We start from the raw sequence: 24753 nt of genomic DNA on the forward strand, positions 1-24753 counted from the left end.
CCAAACGCTTGAACCCTAGACAGGCTAGATGGGCCTTGTTTTTTACACGTTTTGATTTTGTTTGTCTCTTTTCTTCCTGGCACTAAGAATGTCAAGGCTGACGTCTTTCTAGGAGCTTCTTTGCTGATTCTCCTGTGGTGACCAAGCCTGCTACCATCTTAGGCGAAGGGGTAGTTCTTTCTGCCATCTCGCCCGATTTGAGATGTGCTCTGGAAGAGTTCCAGGAGGACAAACCTGAGCGTTGTCCCAGTGGAAAGTTGTATGTTCCTGACCAGTGGAAGAAGAGAGTGATGTCTGAAGTTCATTGCTCTGCATTGGCTGGTCATCCAGGTATTTTTGGTACTAGAGATCTGGTGAGTCGGTCTTTTTGGTGGCCCGCCTTCTCTCGTGATGTCAGGAATTTTGTGCAGTCCTGTGGGCCTTGCTCCCGGTCTAAACCTTGTTCTCGCTCTAGTGGGTTGTTGATGCCTTTGCCGGTGCCCAGGAGGCCATGGACCCATATTTCAATGGATTTCATCTCTGATATGCCTGTCTCTCAGAGAATGACTGTTATTTGGGTGATTTGTGATAGGTTCTCTAAGATGGTTCATCTTGTACCACTCCCTAAGTTGCCATCTTCTTCTGAGTTGGTGCCCCTGTTTTTGCAACAGGTGGTTCGCTTGCACGGGATTCCTGAGAACATTGTATCTGACAGAGGAGTTTAGTTTGTGTCTAGATTTTGGAGGATGCTCTGTTCCAAGCTGGGAATTCAGTTGTCCTTCTCCTCTGCATTTCACGCTCAGACCAATGGGCAGACGGAGAGAACAAACCAGACCTTGGAGTCGTATTTGAGATGTTTTATTTCCGCTGATCAGGATGATTGGGTTTCATTTTTGCCCTTGGCCGAATTTGCTTTAAATAATAGAGCTAGTTCTGCCACTTTGATGTCACCTTTTTTTTGTAACTTTGGGTTTCATCCTCGATTTTCTTCAGGGCATTTGGAGCCTTCTGCCTGCCCAGGTGTTGACACTGTGGTGGAGAGAATGCACCAGATCTGGGACCAAGTGGTGGATAAGTTATCTCTCTCCCAGGAAAAGGCCCAGCGGTTTTCCAACCGACATAGGACCGTTGGTCCCCAGTTTAAGGTGGGTGATATGGTTTGGTTATCATCAAAAAATATCGCTATGAAGGTAGCTTCTCCTAAATTTAAGCCTAGATTTATTGGGCCTTACAAGATTTTGGAGATCATTAATCCGGTCTCTTTTTGGTTGGCTCTTCCTGTCACATTTAAAATTCATAATGTGTTTCATAAGTCCTTGTTGAAGAGGTTTGTTGAACCAGTAGTTCCTGGGGTGGCACCTCCGGAACCTGTATTGGTTGAAGGTAACATGGAATATGAGGTAGAGAAGATACTGGATTCCCGTCTGGCTAGACGGAGACTCCAGTATTTGGTTAAGTGGAAGGGTTATGGTCAGGAGGATAATTCCTGGGTCTCTGCCTCTGATATTCATGCCAAAAGATTGGTGCGTGCCTTTCACGGGCTCACCCTGATCGCCCTGGTGGCGTGGATGAGGGTTCGGTGACCCCTCCTCAAGGGGGAGGTACTGTTTTGAGTTCATTTTCCCCTTCACCATTGAGGTCTGATGAACTCCCTCTTCTGGTGAAGGAAGGTAGTGAGGCTGATCACCAAGCACCTGAGCTGGGAGAGGATGACTGGGCTACGGGGATCTCTGACTGGATATAAGGCAGCCGACGCCCTTCTGCCTCGCTGGTGATTTCTCTGTGGAATTCTAGGAGACCAGTCTGATTCCTGCTCCTCAAAAGCTAAGTTTTCTGCTTTGCCTTTTTGCATTTTTTTGGTTTTAGTTTGCCTTGCTTTTCTGGATTCTGCCATTCCCTGCTGGGGTGAGCTGAATTCCTTTTTGCCTTTTTGCTCTGTCTTCAGAAAATACCTGAGTACTGACATAGTCTTTTTGAAGCCTAGCGTCTTCAGGGCCTTTTTCCCTGTCAGTCTGTTGGCTCTTATTTTGATAGGGTTTTTCGTGGATTGCAGACAGCAGCTTTCCTATCCTGTCCTATCTAGTTAGCTTGGGCCCCATCATTTGCTCAGTCTATCTTTCTATCTGTGTTAGTGTTTTTTCTTCTTGCTTCATCGTCATTATATGTTGGGGGCTGCCTATTGCTTTGGGGTCTGCTCTGGGGCAGTTTATATTTCCCTTTCTGTCTTTAGGCTATTTAGCTCTCCGGCTGTGATCGAGGGGTCTAGGGCACCGTAGGAACCCCCCACGGCTACTGCTAGTTGTTGATAGGTTCAGGGGTCTGCAATCTGATAGCTGCCTACTTCTCTGGTTTTCTGGACTTAGCTAGCATTTCTGTTTTTGCCTCCTACGGTGACTCATTCATAACAGCATGCCATGCAGACAGAATACATGTTTTATGAACAGTGTGGCAAGACCACAAGCGGAAGGCAACCGTGCTAGTGGCACCAGATGCACCATTTTAGAAAAATGGTCGGTGATCACCCAGATGACCGTACTGCCACCAGACTTGGGCAGGCCAGCCACAAAATCCATGCCAACCATCTCCCAAGGTCTATCTGCCACCGGCAAAGGGTACAATAACCCAGCCGGCCTCTGTCTAGAGGACCTGTTGCCTGCACACGAGATGCATGCTTGTATGTATTTCTTAGTGTCTCGAGCCATGTGCGGCCACCAATATGACCTTGCCAGGAGTTCTGTGGTCTGCTTATTGCCAAAGTAACCACCCACCCTGGACGCGTGTGCCCAGGCGAGAACCTCCAGCCGTAGCCGAGGAGGCACAAAGGTCTTGCCCGGTGGCACTGACTCGAGAGCAACTGGAGCCACGGTTGTAAGGCTCTCCGGAGGGAGAATTAACCGTGGCTCAGCCTCCCCTTCCTCCGCTGAGACCACCGAGGGCGAGAGAGCATCAACACGGATGTTCTTCTCTCCAGAGAGATAGCGCAGGGTGAAGCAGAAGCGGGAGAAGAAGAGCGACCACCTAGCTTGACGAGAGTTCAAGCGCTGGGCTGTTTGTAAATAGACCAAATTTTGATGGTCCGTATACACCTGGAAGGGAAATCGGGCTCCCTCCAGGAGATGTCTCCACTCGGAAAAGGCCAACTTCATTGCTAGCAGCTCCCTGTCCCCAATAGAGTAATTCTTCTCTGCCGGTGAGAAGGTCTTAGAGAAGAAGCAGGGATGCTTCTGACCTTGAGCATCCTTCTGGAAAAGGACTGCTCCTGCACCGATGGAAGAGGCATCCACCTCCAGGATAAACGGTTTATCCACATCGGGACGGTGTAAGATGGGAGCGCCAGCAAAATGGGATTTTAGAGACAAGACCTGTTCAGACCAAGCGTTAGGATTAGCTCCTTTCTTTGTGAGAGCAACCAAAGGAGCTACCAGTGTGGAGAAGTGAGGTATGAACTGGCGGTAATAGTTGACAAACCCTAGGTAGCACTGCACCGCTTTGAGTGAGTGTGGTTCCTGCCAGTCCATTACCATTTGCAGTTTGGCCGGATCCATAGCCACCCCCTGGACAGAGATGATGTAGCCCAGGAACGGCAAGGACTCCTGCTCAAACTGGCACTTCTCCAGCTTGGCGAAAAGAGAGTTTGCCCGCAGACGGTCGAAGACCATGCAGACATCTCTCCGGTGGGAGGTCAAATCTGGTGAGAAGATGAGGATGTCATCCAGATAGACCACCACCGAGGTGGAGAGCATATCGCGGAAGACGTCATTGACGAAATCCTGGAAGACAGCAGGCGCATTACAAAGGCCGAAGGGCATGACCAGATATTCATAGTGGCCATCCTTGGTAATAAAGGCTGTCTTCCACTCGTCTCCTTCGCGAATGCGGATCAGGCTGTACGCCCACCATAGATCTAATTTCTTAAAGATTCGGGCCCCTCGCAACCTGTCAAATAGCTCAGAGATCAACGAGAGAGGGTACTTGTTTTTAACTGTTATGGCGTTGAGACCTCTGTAGTCAATGCAGGGATGTAACTCTCCGCTCTTCTTCTGCACGAAGAAGAACCCTGCACCAGCCGGTGACACCAGCTTTCTGATAAAACCTCTGGCCAGGTTCTCCCGGATATATTGAGACATAGCCTCTGTCTCAGGGAGTGACAGCGGATAAACACAGCCTCTAGGAGGTTCCGTGCCTGGCAGAAGATCTATTAGGCAATCGTAAGGACGGTGTGGTGGGAGCGTCTCCGCACATCTTTTAGAGAAGACATCCGCGTACTGGTGGTAAGGTTTAGGAAGCGCGGAGAGATCCGCAGGCACTTCAGTGGAAGCTACCTGAACACTGTCCCTCAGGCACCTTCCCTCACAGTCCTTGCTCCAACCCAGTATATTCCCTGAAGCCCAATCAATATGAGGGGAGTGACAACGAAGCCAGGGAGCTCTGAGAAACACCTGGTCGATGCCATCTGGCAAAATGAACAAGGACAGAATCTCACGATGAGAGGGTGCGATTGAAAGCCCGAGTGGGGCTGTCTGGTGGGTCACCTGAGATGGTAAAGCTGCACCATTAACCACCCTGATGGTCAGAGGTTGGGGCAGTAACACCAGTGGAATAGCGTGTTTCTGGATGAAGGTTGAGGACATAAAGTTCCCCTCAGCCCCGGAATCCACGGTAACCTCTACCTCCCAGGTGGAGGCCCCACTATCTAATGTCCTTTGGAATACCGGTTTGGGAGAAAAGGGTTTCATATTTGTCTGACCACCACCTATGACCTCTGGATGTGATCGTTTTTCCGACCGCAGTGGACACGTGCTAGCCGAGTGACCAAACTGCCGGCACTGGTAACAACTTGCGAAGCCTCGCACAGGACGTGGCTTGGAGCCGGGGCGAGACACCTCCATAGGTTTGGAGGATGTAAGCTCCTGAGCGGGAGCTCTTAGCGGCTCGGAGATGGTGGGAGCCAAATTAACCCTTCGTCTGGATTGCGCACATTCCAGCCTATGCTCCGTAAATCGGAAATCAATGCGGGTGGAGATGGCAATCACTTCCTCCAGACTTGTGGGGACCTTTCTGGTTGCTAGAGCATCTTTGACATGCTCCGCTAACCCTCTCCAAAACACAGGGATGAGTGCTTTATCGGGCCACTCTAGTTCGGAAGCCAATGTCCTGAATCAGACGGCATAATGGCTGACCGAGAGAGACCCCTGTGTTAGGGCCAATAATTGGAGAGAGGTGTCGTGCGTGATCTGTGGTCCCAAAAATACCTGCTTCAGAGCCGCGAGGAACTGAGCAGCCCCATGAACCACGGGATCTTCATGCTCCCACAATGGCGTAGCCCACTGTAATGCCCTGCCAGATCAAAGAGAAACAATAAACCCCTCCTTAGCCCGCTCTGTAGGGTACCGTGCAGCCAGTAACTCAAGCTGGATAGAGCACTGACTCACGAATTCCCTACAGGTGGCGCTGTCACCCGAAAACTTGTCAGGGAGCGGGAGGCGAGATATTGTCGGCATAGGCGTGAGTGTGGGCATGCGTGAGACAGCCTCTGCGGCTGCCTGAGCAGCGGCTGCTGTAGCATTCGCAGCTGAGGTGGAGCTCTCGATAGCCGCCAACCTGCTCTCCAGCTGCCAAATGTACCGCTACAGCAGCTGCAGTTCCGCCATTACTAGCCAGATCCTGGTGCTAGTATAATGTTAGGGACGGCAGAATGCATTAAATATAAATAATAGGAAGTGCGCTCGCCACCCGGGGTCCACCGTGCAGTAGGTGTAACAACCGCTGCTGAGTAATGGCAGACTCGCTATATTGCGGTATACTGCGCTCGGGTTAAAAGTCACCCAAGGTGCGCAAAGCGGACTCTGTTACACACACAGACGCGCTTTAGTATAAGTAAAGCATAAATGCCAAGCCTGTTAGCTTCACAGGTCTCAGCTGGCTTGCACACACAATATACGGTCACAGGACACGGCCCAAGACAGAGGTCGGTGCCCGTCTTGACCTAACGTGCGTTTGGTGTCGCTACCGCAGACGCCTGGTAGGTGCTGCTAACTGCAGCGTGGCAGTAACTACTGCCGCTGTACGACAGTGCCGTGAGGCATAACCCTATCGGACACTAGTGTAGCGGTGCGGTATGCACCGTAGTGTATGGCTTGCCACTGACTGGAGCTGACTACTAAACTAATTCCCTAACCACATGCGTAATATCAGAGGGAAGGGGTTTCAAATGAGTCAGTCACCAGAATCATACATCCATCACCATTCACACATAGCACGTATTGTCTATACTAGCACATGGCCGAGCGGCCATGCGGGCCTTTTATAGCCATGCGCTTCCGGGACCCTCCAGACCTCTGAGATTTGCCAATCAGATCAGGACAAGGACCTGAGCATGTGACCCCCAATCTCCATTGGGAGATCGTCTCGTGGGCATGCCCAGTAGCACGGCGAGAGGACTTAGCCTATGGAGTGGTTTCCTGCAAAGCAGGTTGTGCTACCATTCCTGGTCCAGAGGTGGCAGCAATATCCAGACCCAAACAGCTGGTCTGAGCAGGGCGCCTGGATCGTTGAGATTGCTGTGCAGGTTCCTGAGCTGTCGGAAAGGAATGGGAGACCGCTGGATGTATGGCTCTGGATCCCTGCTGTGCAGCTGCAGGAATCCAACACCTAACAAGTTTCACAGTAAATGCACAAGAGATTTATTTTTTTCATAATATGAGTTGTTCCTCCAAACATCATTTGAGCATGACAACAACTTGATCCCTTGGTATAAATCAAGATAACATCTATGTAGAGATACACTTAAAAGGGTTATTCTATATAGACATTACCTGTCTATATACTCTAATAGAACACCATGTAATGATATTTCTGTAATTGCAGGTACGATAAGTGGCCAAATATAGTTTTTCCTGTTCTCTTGGGTTAGAAATTTTGGACCTGTTATGTTAACGTGGCATTAATAAACTCTTCAAAGTAGATCTCTATTGTACTTTGTACTAAAATATTGTAAGCTCCACAATTTTTATCTACAAATATTTTGTGGGTTTTCCATAAAAAGCTACTATACTTATCTTGAAAAAGTAATGAACATGTTTCAAAATGTTAAATATAATAAAGAACCCTGGGAGAATTATAATGTTCTATTGTGTAATGTCTAAAAGTTTGCATAACTCAAATTTGATGAAAATATTATATAATTGCCTCAAACAGGAGCGTTTTAATTGAAATAGTTCACTCTGGAGAAGCACGTGTCACTGCATATATGTATAGAAATAATGCCATAAAGCAAAAGGAGACTGTGCAAGAAAAAGATAATTACTAATTAAATAATCATGAAAATGTGGCATTAGCACTAATTAAATTGAGCCATCACACTTATGAACAATGTTAAATTGCTGCTTTTGTGCGCGGCTACAAAATGGAAAGCTGGTTTGGCAAAGCTTTTGCATATCAAACCTGCTTTCCTCTAAAATCGCCTTTCATTAGGAATTATTTTTTCTCATTTAAATGCCAGTTCATCTTTAAAGCATATTTTAAAATATGATTTTTTTAAAACATAAAGAACATCTATTTTTTTTGCATTAAACCTTAAGGAATGAAACGCACAAGATTTATCTCACAACTATCATTGATTTTTAACAGATACACTTAGTTATGTGTAAAGGTGAAATATCTACTGCGTTAGAATTATTGAGAAATAGATGCAAAAGAACTTGAGAGGAAGAAGAAAAGCAAAAAAATTACTGTACATTGGTAATTTTCAAGGATAGGTCTTAAAGGGAGTTGAAACACCCCATTTTCATACTCCATATTAAATAGTTCTGATGTAGATGAGGATCCCATGAATAGGATTTTCAATATAGAGTCGAAAATGTGGGGAAAGAGCACCTCTCGGGTTGGAGAATCTGCTTAGGGCCCCGTCACACATAGCGACTCACCAGCGATCCCCACAGCGATATGAACTTGTCAGGATCACTGGTGTGTCGCTACATGATCGCTGGTGAGCTGTCACACAGGCAGCTTCACCAGCGATCAGCACCAGCAACGACGAGTGAGCGCGTCACTGTGTACCTTAGATGCCAGCGCGCTGTTGCAGGGAGCTGGTAACCAAGGTAAACAGCGGGTTTCTAAGCGCAGCGCGACACTTAGAAACCCGCTGTTTACCTTGGTTACCAGCTCTCTGCACCAGCGCGCTGGCATCTAAGGTACACAGAGGGTTTCTAAGTGCCGCACGACGCTTAGAAACCCGCTGTTTACCTTGGATATGAGCTCCAGCTCACTGATCAATGTTCTCTCGCCTGCCACACACAGCGATGCATGCTGGCCAGCGGGAGACCAACGACCCAAAAAAAGTCCAGAGCTTTCAAGAACGATCAGCGATACCCGGCAGGGGGGCTGATCGCAGATAGATGACACACACAGTGATCTTGCAGGTGAGATCGCTGTTGCATCACAAAACTTGTGACTCAGCAGCGATCTCGCTGGCGAGATCGCTATGTGTGATGGGGGCTTTAGTCCTCCATTACACAGTTAACCTCTTGATTTGAATGAGCACTGTCCAATGCTTAACTTCTCCTCTGCTGGTAATGCAGAAAAACAGAATTATTGCCAGGTTTTCTTCGAGAATACAACTGATCTCTTTAATGGTTCTGATACAAGGCCACTTCATCAGTAGATTATTTCCAAAGTATACATCTAACAAGTAGAAATTGTTCCTAACAAACAGCTCCATATATACTGACCTAAATGATAATGCTATGTAGGGGAGACACCAGCATATGCTGCAATAAATACTAGACAGTACAGTGTCTGAGTAGCAGTGCTGCCATGCTCTGATCAAATAGCAATTGACAAACGAACAGCTTAATACTCTACATAAAGCAAGTTCTGAGCCGGCTCTATAGGTACAGCGTGCACTTCCTCCATTTGTAAAAGAATGCAACCAGATGTATTAAACAAAACAGAGCAGATGCAAAACCTCTAAAGACAGCTATATCAACCCACGCATAATGGGGCCAATTTCCATTTTTGTGCTTTCTTCACCTTCTTGCCGGAGCAATAACTCTTTTTTTTCTGTCTGCATTAACATATGAGGGCTTGTTTTTTCCCAGGATGAGTTGTACTTTTGAATGACACCATTCATTTTCTCATAGTGTACTGGAAAATGGGAAAAAAATTCCAAAAAGTGAGAAATTGTGAAAAAAAATGTAATCCTGACATTATTTTTTGGTAATATTTTTTTACAGTTTTCTGATAAAAATTACCTTTCTATATGATTTTGCTCTTCAGTATGATTATGGTGATACCAAACATGTCCAATTTTTTTGTTATTTTAGTGGACAAAAAAATCCAAAGTTTGTTACTAAAAAAAATTGGGGTGTTGTGTTGCTATTTACCGAGACCTGTAACATTTTTATTTTTTGTCGGTGGAGCTGTTTGATGGCTTATTTTTTCGGGACAAAATTATGTTTTTATAGATACCCTTTACAGATAAATGTGATGTTTTGATTGCTTTTTTCAAATTTTTTGTGGAATTTCAGTGACCAAAAAAAATCATAATTTTGGCGTTCTTGATTTTTTTCATTTACAGTGTTTACTGATTGAGCTACTTATTTTTATATTTTGATAGATCAGACTGAATGTGGTGATTTCAAGCATGATTATTTTTTATGTCATTATCTTTAATAGGGGAAAAGAATGGACAATTGAACTTTTATGTTTTTCTCACTTTTTTTAAAGCATTTTACTTTTCACTGTTCTTGTTAGTCCCCTTAGGGGATGTGAAGCTCTGATCATCTGATCGCTTGTGCTATATACAGCAATGTCACAGCATTGCAGCATACACTGAAAATCACAATCTCCTTTGAGGCAGGGTTTCACAGGAGCTCTGTAATGACAAGCATGGGGGTCTTGAGCAGACCCCCTGCAAGCACCGGTTGGTACATAGATTCTATGTGGGCAGCACGGTGGCTCAGTGGTTAGCTGGGTTTGAATCCCACCAAGGACAACATCTGCATGGAGTTTGTATGTTCTCCCCGTGTTTGCGTGGGTTTCCTCCGGGTACTCCGATTTCATCCCACACTCCAAAGACATACTGATAGGGAATTTAGATTGTGAGCCCCATCGGGGACCGAGATGAAAATGTGTGCAAACTGTAAAGCGCTGCGGAATATGTTAGCTCTATATAAAAATAAAGATGATTATTTTATTATTATAGAATGACGTGACCGCATGCCAGCGCATGTTAAATGCCATTGTCAGAGATAGACAGTGGCATTTAACAGGTTGGTAATTGCGGGCTCTGCTCTAACCACGATTGTTAGCCCCATCACCTATCGGGTGATACACCCACTTCTGAATTCCAATGTACGTGTATGGCGGATGTCGTGAAAGGGTTAAAAATATTATTTCAATGTAGGATAAGGGTGGGTAAAAAGATTTGCTCTACTGTGTTCCAGTATCAACCTTGCTAGTCCATGAAAGCTGCATCTTTGCGATGCATCTTGTAATTACTAGCTAGCCTCTGTGATGTCACATGAAGTCTAGTCACTAGGACGCAAGTGATGTAATGTCCGATTTCACACTACATTTGAATTTCATCTTAGGAAGTTTACACTGCCCAGATCTGGCAATGCCAGTCTGGATGTTAAAACATTGTAGTACAAATCTTTTGTCCCATCTCATCATATAATACATCAAATTATCTGTGAATTAAGTGTGACATTGTATAGCTCATAACTTATAGCTTAATATTAAAAGTCAAATGATTTCCCAATACTGTATGTAAATATAGTATTACTATATAGTATGTTAATGCTATATGTTACTGCAGTCAGTATACAATTGATTAACGGTTGTTTTACATGTAAATTTACTCAATGAGTTTTCTAACTTCCTGCATTTTAATTTTTGTTTGCATAATTACACAGCAAAAGTGAAGAAGGATGTTACCATTTCACAGAATTATGTCATTTTTAAAATTCATCTTATAGTTTTTTTAGTTGCATTTTGTAACCCTCTAGAGCTTAGAGAGATAGGAAAATACCAACTATAAATGCCACACATCTTCTTATTCCAATTTCCTAAATAAAAGCCTGTTCTTTGCTAAATTATTAATTGCAGAAGCATAAATAAATTATAAAACAACAGACATTCCAAATGTTATTGCACAACCATATTAGAATTAACAAAATGTTTGGACTGTTATCTTTAGTATATAATTTAACAGTGATGTATCGCAATACACAAGGCGGATCAATCATTTTAAAATCATAGTGGGCAACATTACTTTTTAATAGCACTTACTGTTCTGAAGCTGTTTTTCTCTAGATTGCAAGTTGGAAAGAACTTGATTATAGTGGTTGAGAAAGGCTGCTACATCTGCATCCAGAAACATTGGCCCTTGCTCCTTTTCTTTCAGTTGTTTTCCCTGAACTTGCAAGGATTCAATTGTAGGCTTAAGAGCTGACAGACGGCCAACTTCATCCTGTTTCCCAAAAGACAGAAGAAAAAATCACAACTGCATTCATAGCAATATAATAATGAAGCTATAAGAACTCGTCACATTGAACATGCAGTCTACTCTGCCAACAGAATCGTACACAGCATTAAGGCCCCGTCACACTAAGCGATATCGCTAGCAATATCACTAAAGCATCACCGATTTTGTGACGCAGCAGCGATATTGCTAGCGATATCACTATGTCTGATACTTACCTCCGACAGGCTACCCCGCTGGTTATCGCTGATCGCGTGAGAACATCCTGGGCCATTTCTCGTCGGCGTGGAAGCGGACAGGAGGACGTATTCATCGCCACGTCTGACAGGTAAGTAACGACCGCTGCTGCCTTGCTACATCGCTAGTGAGATCTGCCTGTTTGGTAGCTCACTAGCGACGACTTAGCGATGCACCAGCGATCCTGACCAGGTCATATCATTGTTGGGATCGCTGGTGCGTCACTTAGTGTGACAGGGCCTTTAGAAACTAAACATAGTGATACATTGGTTTGTGGGAAAAGATTTAGTACAAACCCTCCTTCACACGTCTGTGTTTAAACATGTACGTGAAAAACCAGAACTAGTGCCATCAGTGTCCCATCCGTGAGTGCATGTTAACTATCAGTGTTATTCCAGTATGGTTAAAGAAAGAATTACATTTCCAAGCTTCTTCTATACTTTACTCTTCTATACTCTCTCCTCGCTACACTCCTGCTTCCCCCTCATTGCAATCCCTTCACTGGCTCCCAATTTCCCAATGTATCCAGTTTAAACTGCTAACACTGACCTACAAAGACATCCATAGCCTTTCTCCTCCATATATTTCTGAACTAATCTCTTCCCTCACATAATCTCCGGTCCTCCCAAGACCTCTTCTCCTCCACACTTGTTCTTTCCTCACCCAATTGCCTCCAAGATTTCTCCCGAATATCCCTTATCCTCTGGAAGTCTGTGCCCCAACACGTCCTGTTATCCACCACATTTTTATCCTTCAGATGGAACCTAAAAACCCATCTCTTCAAAAAGCTTACAAAATGTAATGACCACACAGCCACCTCAACACCATCAGAGCTACTGCAACCCCCGACCTACTGTCTCCTTCCCCATAATCCTTTAGAATATAAGCCTGCAAGGGCAGGGTCCTCTTCCCTCTGTACCAGTCTGTCATTGTTAGTTTGTTTACTGTAAGTGATATTTGTATTTTGATATATCCCTGTCTCATGTACAGCACCATGGAATTAATGGTACTATATAAATAAATTATAATAAAAATAATATTTTGCAATGCTACACATATACAGCACACGGACGGCACACGGATTCCATTTGTGTCCTGTAAGTGTTTTTCACAGACCAGTAGACATTTTATTGGCCCTTTTCTCCTGTTCTGACAGAAAAAAACATTTCTCTGTATGTTTTCCATGGAAACATGATCCCTATAAAAACACAGGCAGGTACATTGCAGCATAGGTCATGAGTACATGTGGCATCTGTGAAAAAAAATGGATGCCACACATACTGGAAACACGTACATTAAAGAAAGCCTAACTTGCACTTATTGAATTCATGTTCAGACTGTCAATCAGTGATTGGGACTTAAGGTACTGTCACACTTAGCGATGTACCAGCGATCCCGACCAGCGATATAACGCTGTCAGGATGGCTGGTGCATCGCTAAGTGGTCGCTAGTGAGCTGCCACACAGGCAGGTCTCACTAGCGACATCGCTGGGGACGGGGGTCGCTACTTACCTGTCACACCAGGCGATCCTGCGTCCTCCCGCCCGCCTCCACGCGTTGCTCGTCGTCACAGCAGGAAGCGCCGCAGGAAGCTGACGACGAGAAACAGTCCTGGACGTTCTCACGCGATCAGCGATAACCAGCGGGGGAGCGGGTTGTAGGTAAGTATCACACACAGCGATATCGCTAGCAATATCGCTATAACGTCATTAGTTATAGCGATATTGCTAGCGATATCTCTTAGTGTGACAGGCCCTTTAGACTTTTAACACCAGATTGAGTTGGGATGCTAATAAAAAACAAATTAGATTAAAACTTAACTTTTAATAGATATAGTTAAAAATAGCTTCACATGATTATTTACAAGCAAATATATTGTAGCAATAATAAAGTGCTCATTAGTGCCAATCTAGATTTTGACTGAGCAATTCAAACATATCAATTTGCTTTGACCATTCCATTGTAGCTCTGGCAGTATGTTTAAGATAGTTGTACTGTTGGAAGGTGAACCTATGCCACAGTCACAAGTCTTTTGCTGCATTTAACAGCTTTTCCTCTGTGATTGCCCTGTATTTAGCTCCATTCACCTTCCCATCAAATCAGACCAGCTTCCCTACCCCTACTGAAGAAAAGCATCCACACAGAATGATGCTGTCACCACAATGTTTGATGGTAGGTACTGTGTTTTCAGGGTGATTTACAATGTTAGGTTTCCACCACATATAGCATTTTGCTTTTAGCCCGAAAAGTTCTATTTTGGTTACACCTGACCAGAGCACCTTCTTCCACATGCTAGCTGTGTCCACTACATGGTATGGGGAAGAAAATTATCCATTTTAATCACTTGTGACCAGACAGATTATTCTTCACACGATAATGGCTCAAATTGACAGTGTTACTATTAGAGATATTATCCTGTTGTGAGGAATGCAGCACCATTTATTACATAACACCCTACACTTTTTCCCCACTGATGCTTGATGGATGCAAAAGAGACTAATTTTCACCTGCATTTAGTAGTACTACTGCCCAGACAGCTGTTGTCATTGGTGGTGGTGTTGCCTTTGCTACAGATAACAGCTCACACACTCTTAACCATGTAATTTTTGTTTCTTTTTTCCTAACAAGTCCATTGCCATTGCAAATTTTCCTTTTATCATACATGCTGTGCAACATTATACTCAACTTTTGACAATCATTTCAACATCAGTTATTAAACTTATGTCAAAAAAGGATGTATCAAAAAATGCTAGGTGGGTAGGCTTAGAAAACAAAATTTGGCAGCAAATGCAAGCTACACTGTTATTTATCAATCACGCTGTCACTGCTGCTATGTCCTATGTCTCTTTCCTCTTATCAATTGAATCTCTTCATTATTCACAGGCTACTACACTCATTTTTTTCTGTTCTGTAGTTATACAACACATTATTATCTGGAGTATGTGTCCAATGTTTTAGGACTTTCTCTTCCCTACAATATTGTGGAAATGTGCGCTCTGATGTCTTCTCACTATTTTAAATCACCTTAAATAATAATATAATTCTCCTTCCCTGATGGGCTTGGCTATAAAACATGATATTATGACTGCTAAACATTATGGGCAAGCTTATGTGCACCCGATGTCATGTCAGCCTTCTGTGGTGGGCAATTTTTGGGGATTGGCATGAATCACAAATTGGACAAATTCATCAGGAACAGCAAATTTCATGAAATTCTACTTGAATTCAATTTACATCGATTTAATTTGCAGATTTCTAGTTATTGTAAACTTCAAAAATAAAAAGTATTTTAGGAGTTATACCTTTATTAGCCAGCTATCAACATTGAATTTGCATGCTATCAGAGAACAGAGGCTCCTTCATCAGGTTGGTTTGCAAATGAATTGCTGAGATAAGAGCACAACATTTTAGAGATATGACAATATGACATTTGTGCTTGTGGTGGAGGGGTGATGTCTCCTAAGGATAAACCAAGGTTTTAAAATTAAGGTTTTTGCTACAAATGAAGAGGTGATAGGAGTGATGGCTTGGGAGTTTGCTGATCAGGAAACCAGTCTAGTGAGGGTGTGAAGTGTGTCCATGTAGTGAGTTATAAATCCTGATGTGAGATTGAGTCCTTTTGTCAAAGACTTGACTATTCTTATCAACTTAAATTCTCATATTAAGACTTTTAAATCCGTCATACTGTGTACAGGTTCAGAGAAATATTTTTCTTCATACATGTCTAGTTCACGACTCACAGTATGCCTATGTAGATTCATTCTTGCTTGTATAGGTACATACAGGTACCCCCAGGCCACCATGTACACTGTACACAACATTGGAGGATGTACATGACAAGAAATCCATGATCTTATAGTCTTTATATGTGTTGGACATGCAGACTGGGTTAATTGGCAATATGTGGGTGCAAGTCCTGCATTTTTTCTATTAAGGGAATGTGCCCTTCTGTGATGGGGATGAGAGAACGCTTCTGATGAGAAATTCCTTATGGTAAGGGATGTTTGTAGAAGAAAAGTGGCAGATCTATGAATATTTCTTTCAGTCTGTGGTCTCTGTGGAATATACTGTATGTTGACAATCAGCACCTTCCTTTAGATATTCATGTGGGGGTTGTATGTGACCACACAACACATCCTGTTGTTATCCTCCCTTGCTTGTAATACAGGAGGCTGCTTTTGGGGATCCTTGTGGTTCTCTCAATCTATTCATCTATCACCAGTGGATGGTACAATTGTAGGAATGTATTCCTCCTTGATAGCAGCTAGAGTTTTCTGTCTTTAAATTCTGAACACAATCAAATGTACCTCAGAGCTCGAAGGAAGCTGTTTCATCTAAGATATGCGGGGAGTCCTGTGGGTTTATGGTAAATTGATGTTTGTATGGTATTGTCTTTGATGTATATAGATGTGTTCAGGAAATGTATTGCAGATTTTGAGAATTTGAGGGTGACTTTGATGGTTGGGTGGAATTTGTTGAAATTATTGTGCTAGGGTACGGTCACATTTAGCGATGCACCAGCGATCCCGACAATGATACGACCCAGTCAGGATCGCTGGTGCATCGCTAAATGGTCGCTAGTGAGCTGCCAAACAGGCAAATCTTACCAGCGATTCAGCAGCTGTTGGCGGTCGTTACTTACCTGTCAGATGCGGCGATGAAGACGTCCTCCCTCCTGCGTCCATGCGTCGCTCGTTTGTGCCAGCAGGAAGCCCAGCAGGAAGCGGTCAACGAGAAACGGCCCAGGACGTTCTCGCGCAATCAGTGATAGCCAGCGGGGGAGCCGGTCGGAGGTAAGTATCACACATAGCGATATTGCTAGCAATATCGCTGCTGCGTCACAAAATCGGTGACGCTTAAGCGATATCGCTAGCGATGTCGCTTAGTGTGACGGGGCCTTAAGGCCCCGTCACACATGACGATCTCGCTAGCGAGATCGCTGCTGAGTCACAAGTTTTGTGACACAACAGCGATCTCACCAGCGAGATTGCTGTGTGTGACAGCGATCAGCGACCGGCCCCCCTGCCGGTATCGCTGATCGCTGCAAGAAACCTCTGGACATTTCTTTTGTCGCTGATCTCCCGTTGGCAAGCACGCATCGCTGTGTGTGACAGGTGGGAGACCAGCGATCAGGTGTAAAATAATAAAAAAATAAAAAATATTGTTATAATTCTCACCTTCCAGCGTCCCGCGCAGCATTCCCGCCTCTCTCCATGCTCCGGTCCCAGTAAGCCTTTGTAAGAATGACCGTGAGACTTCGCGATCCTGCGAGAGCGGACGTCATCACGGTAATTCTCGCAAAGGATTACTGGGACCAGAGCATGGAGAGAGGCGGGAATGCTGCGCGGGACGTCGGAAGGTGAGAATAACAATATTTTTTATTTTAATTCCATTTTTTACATGGATCCATGGTATCAGCGCTAACGAACACAGCGATGCTGCACACGCGGCGTCACTGTGCTAATCGCTGGTGAAGCTGTCTGTCTGACAGCTCACCAGTGATCACATAGCGACTTACCAGCGATCCTGACACGTTGATATCATTGTCGGGATCACTGGTAAGTCGCTATGTGTGACTCCAGCCTTAAGGCCCTTTTACATTTAGCGATGCACCAGCGATCCGACCAGCGATCCGACCCGGTCAGGATCGCTGGTGCATCACTAAATGATCGCTAGTGAGCTTTCATACAGAAAGACCTCACAGCGATGCAGCAGCGACGCAGCGCACGATACTTACCATTCACACACAGCGATCCTGACGTCCTCCCGCCCGCGTCCAGCGTCGCTCGTCGTCACAGCAGGAAGTCTCAGCAGGAAGCGCCCGACGAGAAATGGAGCCGGACATTCTCGCGCGATCAGCGATGGACAGCGGGGGAGCCGGTCCCTGGTAAGTATCACACATAGCGATATCGCTAGCAATATCGCTATAACGTCACAAAACCAGTGACGTTTTAGCGATATTGCTAGCGATATCGCTTAGTGTAAAACCCCCTTTAAGGTAAGCAGATCATTGCTTAAACCTGTCCAGATTATCTGCAAATCATCAATGCTGTGGGAGAATGCTAGCAGTTTAATTACACAAGATGATAAAGCTCCTGAAGTTTAACCATAAACCGGTTAGCATATTATGGTGACAGATTGCTTCCAATGGCTCTGCCCAAACATTACAGGTAGTAGATTACAGTATGTACAACAATATATTTTTAACTGTACTCATTTCTAATTGTGATCTTTAGTAATGATGTCACGAATGTCTTTGTGCAATTTTATATTTGTCTCATATTTTGATAATTTTACATAAATATTTGTAATTTAGAGACAGCTTCATAGTTCTTATGCCATAATTCTTGTCATCAAGAGGATATCTAGAGTTGAAACTAAGTCTGATTTTTTTAGAAACTGTAGTTTTATGCAATTGTAAATGCTTTAAATAGTGAAAAATGATTGCTAAAGTGGTCTTGACCATAAACCTACTAAGTGCCTCTATATGCATTTTACATAACTTAAAAAACTTATGCACATTGTCATGACAACAAGATAGTAAAAATATATCCCCATTCCTAAGATCCTTTATGTCTCTTTTTCTCAAGCAGTTGGTGACTAATATAGTTGTGTGTCAAGCATTTTACAAGCATAGCAGAGATATCAGAGATATACACCAGTAGACTTGCTGCCAAAGTTATCCTACCAATAACTTTCTATGACTGGATCTGTGCCACTGATCATGAAGTTCACGAAAGTGCTATAATTTAAAGTTTATTCCAAACTGTAAAACCGTCTACAGATGTGCCATAAGACTGATCTCTGGAGCCATTATTTTGTCCATGTTCAGGATATATATCACTAACGCCACCAGCCTTTATTCTTCAGCCTTCTTTGCAGCACAATAAAATGTGTCTGTCGTTGACACAACAAGCAAGAATAAGCTGTAGTGTAGCATTTATGCAAGATATGAAACATTTAAGAGTCTGAATTAATCTTTAACTTCTATGTATAGTAATGATGACAATTTTGCATGACTAAGAATAATGATAAGTTCCTTCAGCAAATACAATATGCAACTTAAAATACCTCTTTGAAATTGTTAAAAATTTGACTATATACTGTAGTCCTATAATTGGTCTAATGTGTGCTGCACAAAGGTTTCCTTGTACTGGTTTAAGCAAAATCCACATTGTATTTTTCCCATACAGTTGACAGTATACAGCTGAAGCAAAAAATAAATTGTAAAGTTGTAAACTGTGCACTATAAAGAAACTGTGCTGAATGAGCTGAAAGAATAGTGCTGAATGAGCTCAAGTTTTTTGACCTGGTCATTCACATGATTGCCAGATACACATCTGTATGGCATAACAAGAATAGCTTTGCAGTAAGTAATATTTACTATAGGAGGGTTGTTTGCCCCTGCAAATATGAGTCATAGATACCTAAGCTACTGCAATGCCCTGCACATGGAGTCAGTGCTATAGCAAATCAGAAGAACTATACTACATTTCTAAGTGGAGGTATTTGATAATATTATTAATACTACATATTGGGATAGGATCTTGGAGATGGGATTACCCCTTCAAGGCTGCTACTGATCATTGGCTGCTGATTGTTATGTCATGTGACCGATACAACCAATTTCATATGGTTACCGGCAGACACTGAACTGAAATTGCTTGAATTGGACTGGTCAAAGAGGTAAATCTGCAGTGATTTTATTTTACGATGGCCAGTCAAGCAATTAGGAAGAAGTTGACCAGTAGTGAATAATCCATTCAATCATTACTCGCCGAAAGTGATTGGTCAATAGTGGAGTAGTATGCTTCTAATATTAAAAAAAATTTCCTATGATGTTAATATGAGTATGATTCCATTTTTTATATAGGGAGGAAAATTGAACATGATGACAAGTTTCAACTAAAGATGAACAAATAAGTTCAGGTTGAATTGAATTCTACTCGAATTTTACAAAAATATGCATTTGCCAAAATGCGGATTTAATGCAATTTGCTTCTTGGCAGATTCAGCAAAATGGTGGACTCTGGACAACATTTTTCTGAGCTATAAAAGACCATTAAAATATAAAAAAAAGTTATAATTACCTGTCTGCACCACCACCCTTTCGATCCTTGTCGCATCTTCGGATCAATGTTTGCAGTGTTGAAGTCCATGGAACTAAATGATGGCTTCCAAGTGTGATAGGCCCGGGAGAATTCTGCTCATGATCTGATAAAGGTCATGGCTCATGCACAGAACCCTACTGAGCCTTGGAAACCTGGAAGCCTCAGGTCTAGTGACCAATGTCTGGGGATTTTACAGCTGCTGATGCCAGCCCAAAGATGTAAAAAGGACTGGATTGGTGGCAGTGAAGAGCAGAGGGCAGAGAGGTGAGTCTTAAGGCCCCTTTACATTTAGCGATGCACCAGCGATCCCGACCACGATATGACCCAGTCAGGATCGCTGGTGCATCGCTAAAAGGTCACTAGTGAGCTGCCAAACAGGCAGATCTCACTAGCGATACAGCAGCGGTCGGCGGTCGCTCTTACCTTTCAGATGCGGCGAGGGTGTCCTTCTTCTGCCTGCGTCCATGGCTCACTCGTCGGCGCCAGCAGGAAGCTGATGACAAGAAATGGACCAGGCCGATCTTGCGCGATCAGCGATAGCCAGCGGGGGAGCCGGTCGGAGGTAAGTATCACATGTAGCGATATCGCTAGCAATATCACTGCTGCGTCACAAAATTGATGATGCTTTAGCGATATTGATAGCGATATCGCTATGTGTAAAGCCCCCTTAAGAATGAGTACAAGAATTTTGTTTTAATTTATATGTTACATTTATTTTAATCTGGGGTCTCTCGAGACCCCAGGACATTATAATGGACCTTACATTCATGTTTATGTCTCATTAGAACACAATCATACTGTCGTTTGTAAATTTTACAAAATTTATGCAAAAAAAATTGAGAAACAGTAGAAATTAATACCTATACATAATATCACTCACCTTGCATTTTTGTAACTGTGTTTTGACTGTTTCTGCCTCAGAGGCTGATCTAGTTTGTGCTTTTAGCCAGTTTTCAGCTGTAATTGCTGTCTGTTCCAATTGTTGTAACTGGGAGTAAAAGGCAATAATGCTATTTTGATATTCCAGCCAAGAAAGTCTCTCACTCAGCAGCTGACAGAAGTCTGTCCACCGGCTGTTCAGATGTTGAGAAGACTGTTTGATGCTGTCTGCATTAAGGCCATCTAAAAATAAAACATACATAACATCATTATAAACAATTTTAAGAAATCTTCAAAGTTCTTTATGGATAAAAGAGCATGGATAGGTTTGTAGCTAGCTAATACTTTTTTCTTCAGAAAGTATGGTGTTTAGGAGGGAAGTGAAGTTGCAATGAAGGCTAAACATGTTATTTGTACCATCCATGCTCCAGGTTAACTGCAGATATCTACCTATCTATCTATCTATCTATCTATCTATCTATCTATCTCTCTTTGCCCCTCATGCATTCAGATCCTAGACTTTCCTGTATATCCTTCATAATATGGAGCTTCGCCTAAAGCCTTCAAACAAAATCTGAACACCGATCTCTTTACTAATGCCTACAATGTTTAATTATGTTGCTGCCACCTTACGGTCTCTTTACAAATCCCTGACCTGTCCCCCATTTCACAGACATTGTAAGACCGCAAGGGCAGAGTTTTCTCTCCCTCTGTTTCAGTATGTCATGGTAAATTCAAGTTTATTGAATTAGCTTTATATTTGACTTTAAGTATGTATGCGCACTGCGTATGCCCATCAATTTTAAGTGGGCAGCTGATAATTTTCCATAAATTAATCATTTTTGCCATAATATTTTATCGCTGTTTGTAGTAAGTCTCTGCATTTTTTAACCTGAACAGATTGTAGGGTATGCTGTTTCATCAGATTCCTTGCACAGTCTGCATTTGGCATCATCTTGAAACTTTTGTTTTTTAGTTTTCACAATAATTCCCAGGTGTTGTACTTTTAGCTGGATCATTGGTATGAGGTATTTTTTTACAATTGCTAACCAACCACTAATTTAGTCATTCCTGAGAATCTAATTAAATTGGCCAATGTAAGATGTATCATTATTATTATTATCTACTAGATGGTGGCCCGATTCTAACGCATCGGGTATTCTAGAATATGGCCAGCGGGAGACCGACATTCAAAAGATGGTCCAGGGCGATCCACCATGATCGGCGATCTCACAGTGGGAGCCTGGTCACTGCTGCGTGTTACACTGAGACTAAGTACCCATGTTGCAGAAATGCTGCGGAAATTTCCGCCGCATCTCTACAACTTCCGCCGTGGAAAAAACGCATGCGTATTTGCATGCGATTTCCCACGGAAAACATGCATTTTTCACGTGATTTTCACGTGCAGAATTTAAGTGCATTTTAAGCAATTTGAAGCATCTCTTGGAATGTGATTGACAGGTTGGCCACACTTGTCAAGCATAGTGTTTGACAATTGTGATCAACTTTTTACTATTAATGCTGCCTATGCAGCATCAATAGTAAAAGATAGATTGGAAAAAATAATAAAAAAATTAAAAAGAAGGTTATTCTCACCTTCCGACGGCCCCCGATCTCCTCTCCACACTCCCAGCATCTTCTGGTCTCAGTAATGCTTAGCGCGAAGGACCAGAGATGATGTCTATCTCGCGACAGCGCAACATCATCAGCTGTCTTTTGCACAAAGCATTAGTGGGACCGGAAGATGCCGGGCGCGTGGTGTGAGGAGGGAAAGAGTTAGGGGGCCGTCGTAAGGTGAGTATATCACTATTTTTTATTTTAATTCTATTTTTTACAGGTTTGTGGTACCCAGGGCCTGGAGGAGAGTCTCCTCTCCTCCGGACCCTGGGTACCATCTGCACATTGAGCGCTGTGCACAAATTCAAGTGACTGTTTTGTTGGAATTCTGCTTTTGTATGAAGTGTTAGGAATAAAGCCACATGTAAGAATATTACAAAGATTATCCAAACTAACTTTCATTAATTACCATTCAACATCTGTTCGGTCAGTATGTGAGCATTTCTGTTAGCCTCTTGCAATTTTCTATTCTTTTCAGGCTTCTCTCTTTCTATGGCCTATAAAACAGTAAGAAAAACACCAAATAAAAAAGATAACAATATCAACTGAATAGCAGAAAGGTAATACTAGAGACTAAAGAAATGTGTGTCAAGTGTTTAACATCTTTCCTTTGTGAAAACCTAACAGTGTAAAGGAAAAAACATAATTTATTCACTTTTGCAGCCATACTAAATAGGTGGTAGCTTTAAAGTGTTTCAGGCCATCAAGCATTGAATGTCCTTCTATCAATCACTATAGCCATGATATACTTAATTTGAACTAAAATGATGAATTTGGAAATATTTAACTGGCAACCAAACTTTCAAGTAACTTTAAAGAATAAGGTATCATCTCTGTGTACATGAGAAATAACACTAATTTTGGCCATTTTATGACTTCTATCTTGTATTTTCAATAGTTTTCACTTGAAGTTTCTATTTCTACGTTTTCAAACCACTCTGAGCTGGTGGAAGGAGACTAACTGCTTTGTTCTCTTCCACACAGAGCACAGCTTGAAGAAAAGAATTCCTGCTCTTCAATTCTTAACATAGCACATAGATAGAAGTAGCAGGAGCATTGAGGACAGTATACTACAATATAAGCTGTGTAGATGTGAATCAAGTTCTGTGGTTTAGGTAAAAGACTTGTTAGAAAGCTCAGAAATATTTTTTTCTATGTCACGTGCTGCCTATTTCCTCATAGTACTCATTGCTCCTCCTTCCCTTTGTAATAAGAATATCCGTTTTGTCTGAGCAAGACAGACTTGAGGTGTTTTGTATTTGGATTTGGAGTAATTGACAAGTTCAGAGTGTAGAGAATAGTGGAAGAAGTGCCTAGTATGTTTAGAAGGAAGCACATTTCTCTGATAAAATATATTGCAAAGTTTCTTATATTTGTTTGTAGTTTTAATTTATACATTTCCATACAGTACAATTTATTTTTAATGAGTGAATTTACTTCCTTTTTTGCTGTTTCAGGTCACTGTTGTGAGTTCATTTTCCCCTACGTCACTGAGGCCTGGTGAACTCCCTGTTCTAGTGAAGGAAGGTAGTGAGCCTGATTATCAGGCACCTGGGACTAATGAAGACGATTGGCTGAGTGGAGTCACTGACTGGATTTAAGGCAGCCTACGCCCTTTCTGCCCTGCGGGTGATTTCTCTGTGGACTCTTGGACACCAGTCTGATTCCTGCTCTCCTAAAGCTAAGTTTCTGTTTTGCCTTTTTGCATTTAAGATTTGTTTTTGTTTTTCTTGCTTTTTGGATTCTGCCACTCCCTGCTGGAGTGTGCAGTGTTCCGTTAGCTCTGTCTTCTGAAAGTACCTGAGTGCTGATTTAGTTTTTGAAGCTTAGTTGCTTCAGGGCCATTTTTATATCAGCTTGTTGGCCTTTGTCTCTGATAGGGTTTTGGCAGATTGCAGACAGCAGCCTTCCTATCCATTCCTATCTAGGTAGTTTTTGGGCCCCGTCTTTGCTCAGCCTGTCTTTCTGTCTGTGTGAGTGTTTTCATCTTGCTTCACCGTCATTATGTGTGGGGGGCTGCCTATTGCTTTGGGGTCTGCTCTGGGACAGTTAGATTTCCCCTTTCCTTCTTTAGGCCTATGTATCTCTCCGGCTGTGATCAAGGGGTCTAGGTCATCGTAGGAACCCCCCACGGCTACTGCTAGTTGTGTTGATAGGTTCAGGGGTCTGCAATCTGATAGTTGCCAACTTCTCTGGTTTTCTGGACTTAGCTAGCATTTCTGTTTTTGCCTCCTACGGTGACTCAATCATAACAGGTCACTTCCTTAATGTCAGTCTGCCCATATACCAAAAATGTTTTTTTCATAGTTCTCTACCTTGCATCTTTGTATTGCTTTACTGTAAAGGATCACCTACACTGTGAGCAAACCTGCAAAAATTGAAATTTCACAGTTTACTGACAATTTGGCCACAATATTTGATTTGTGTCATGCCGCCTCCGCATAC

At 43.0% G+C, this 24753-nt stretch overlaps 1 protein-coding gene across 7 annotated transcripts in view; it reads right to left on the reverse strand.

Moving 5' to 3' along the window:
* The window catches only part of DMD (dystrophin), a 3834938-nt gene that overhangs the window by 2423679 nt on the left and 1386506 nt on the right, over positions 1-24753 (reverse strand). For all 7 annotated transcript variants that reach the window (XM_073550686.1, XM_073550687.1, XM_073550688.1 and 4 more), the window contains 3 exons: positions 22718-22805; positions 20693-20934; positions 11272-11452 (listed from right to left, as the gene is read on the reverse strand). In XM_073550686.1, coding sequence (XP_073406787.1) covers positions 11272-11452; positions 20693-20934; positions 22718-22805 — 511 coding nt within the window. The remainder of the gene's footprint in view (positions 1-11271; positions 11453-20692; positions 20935-22717; positions 22806-24753) is intronic.

Source organism: Dendrobates tinctorius, unplaced genomic scaffold (genome assembly GCF_039654945.1).
Source record: "Dendrobates tinctorius isolate UK_male_01 unplaced genomic scaffold, ASM3965494v1 ptg000166l, whole genome shotgun sequence".
Lineage (NCBI taxonomy): Eukaryota > Metazoa > Chordata > Amphibia > Anura > Dendrobatidae > Dendrobates > Dendrobates tinctorius.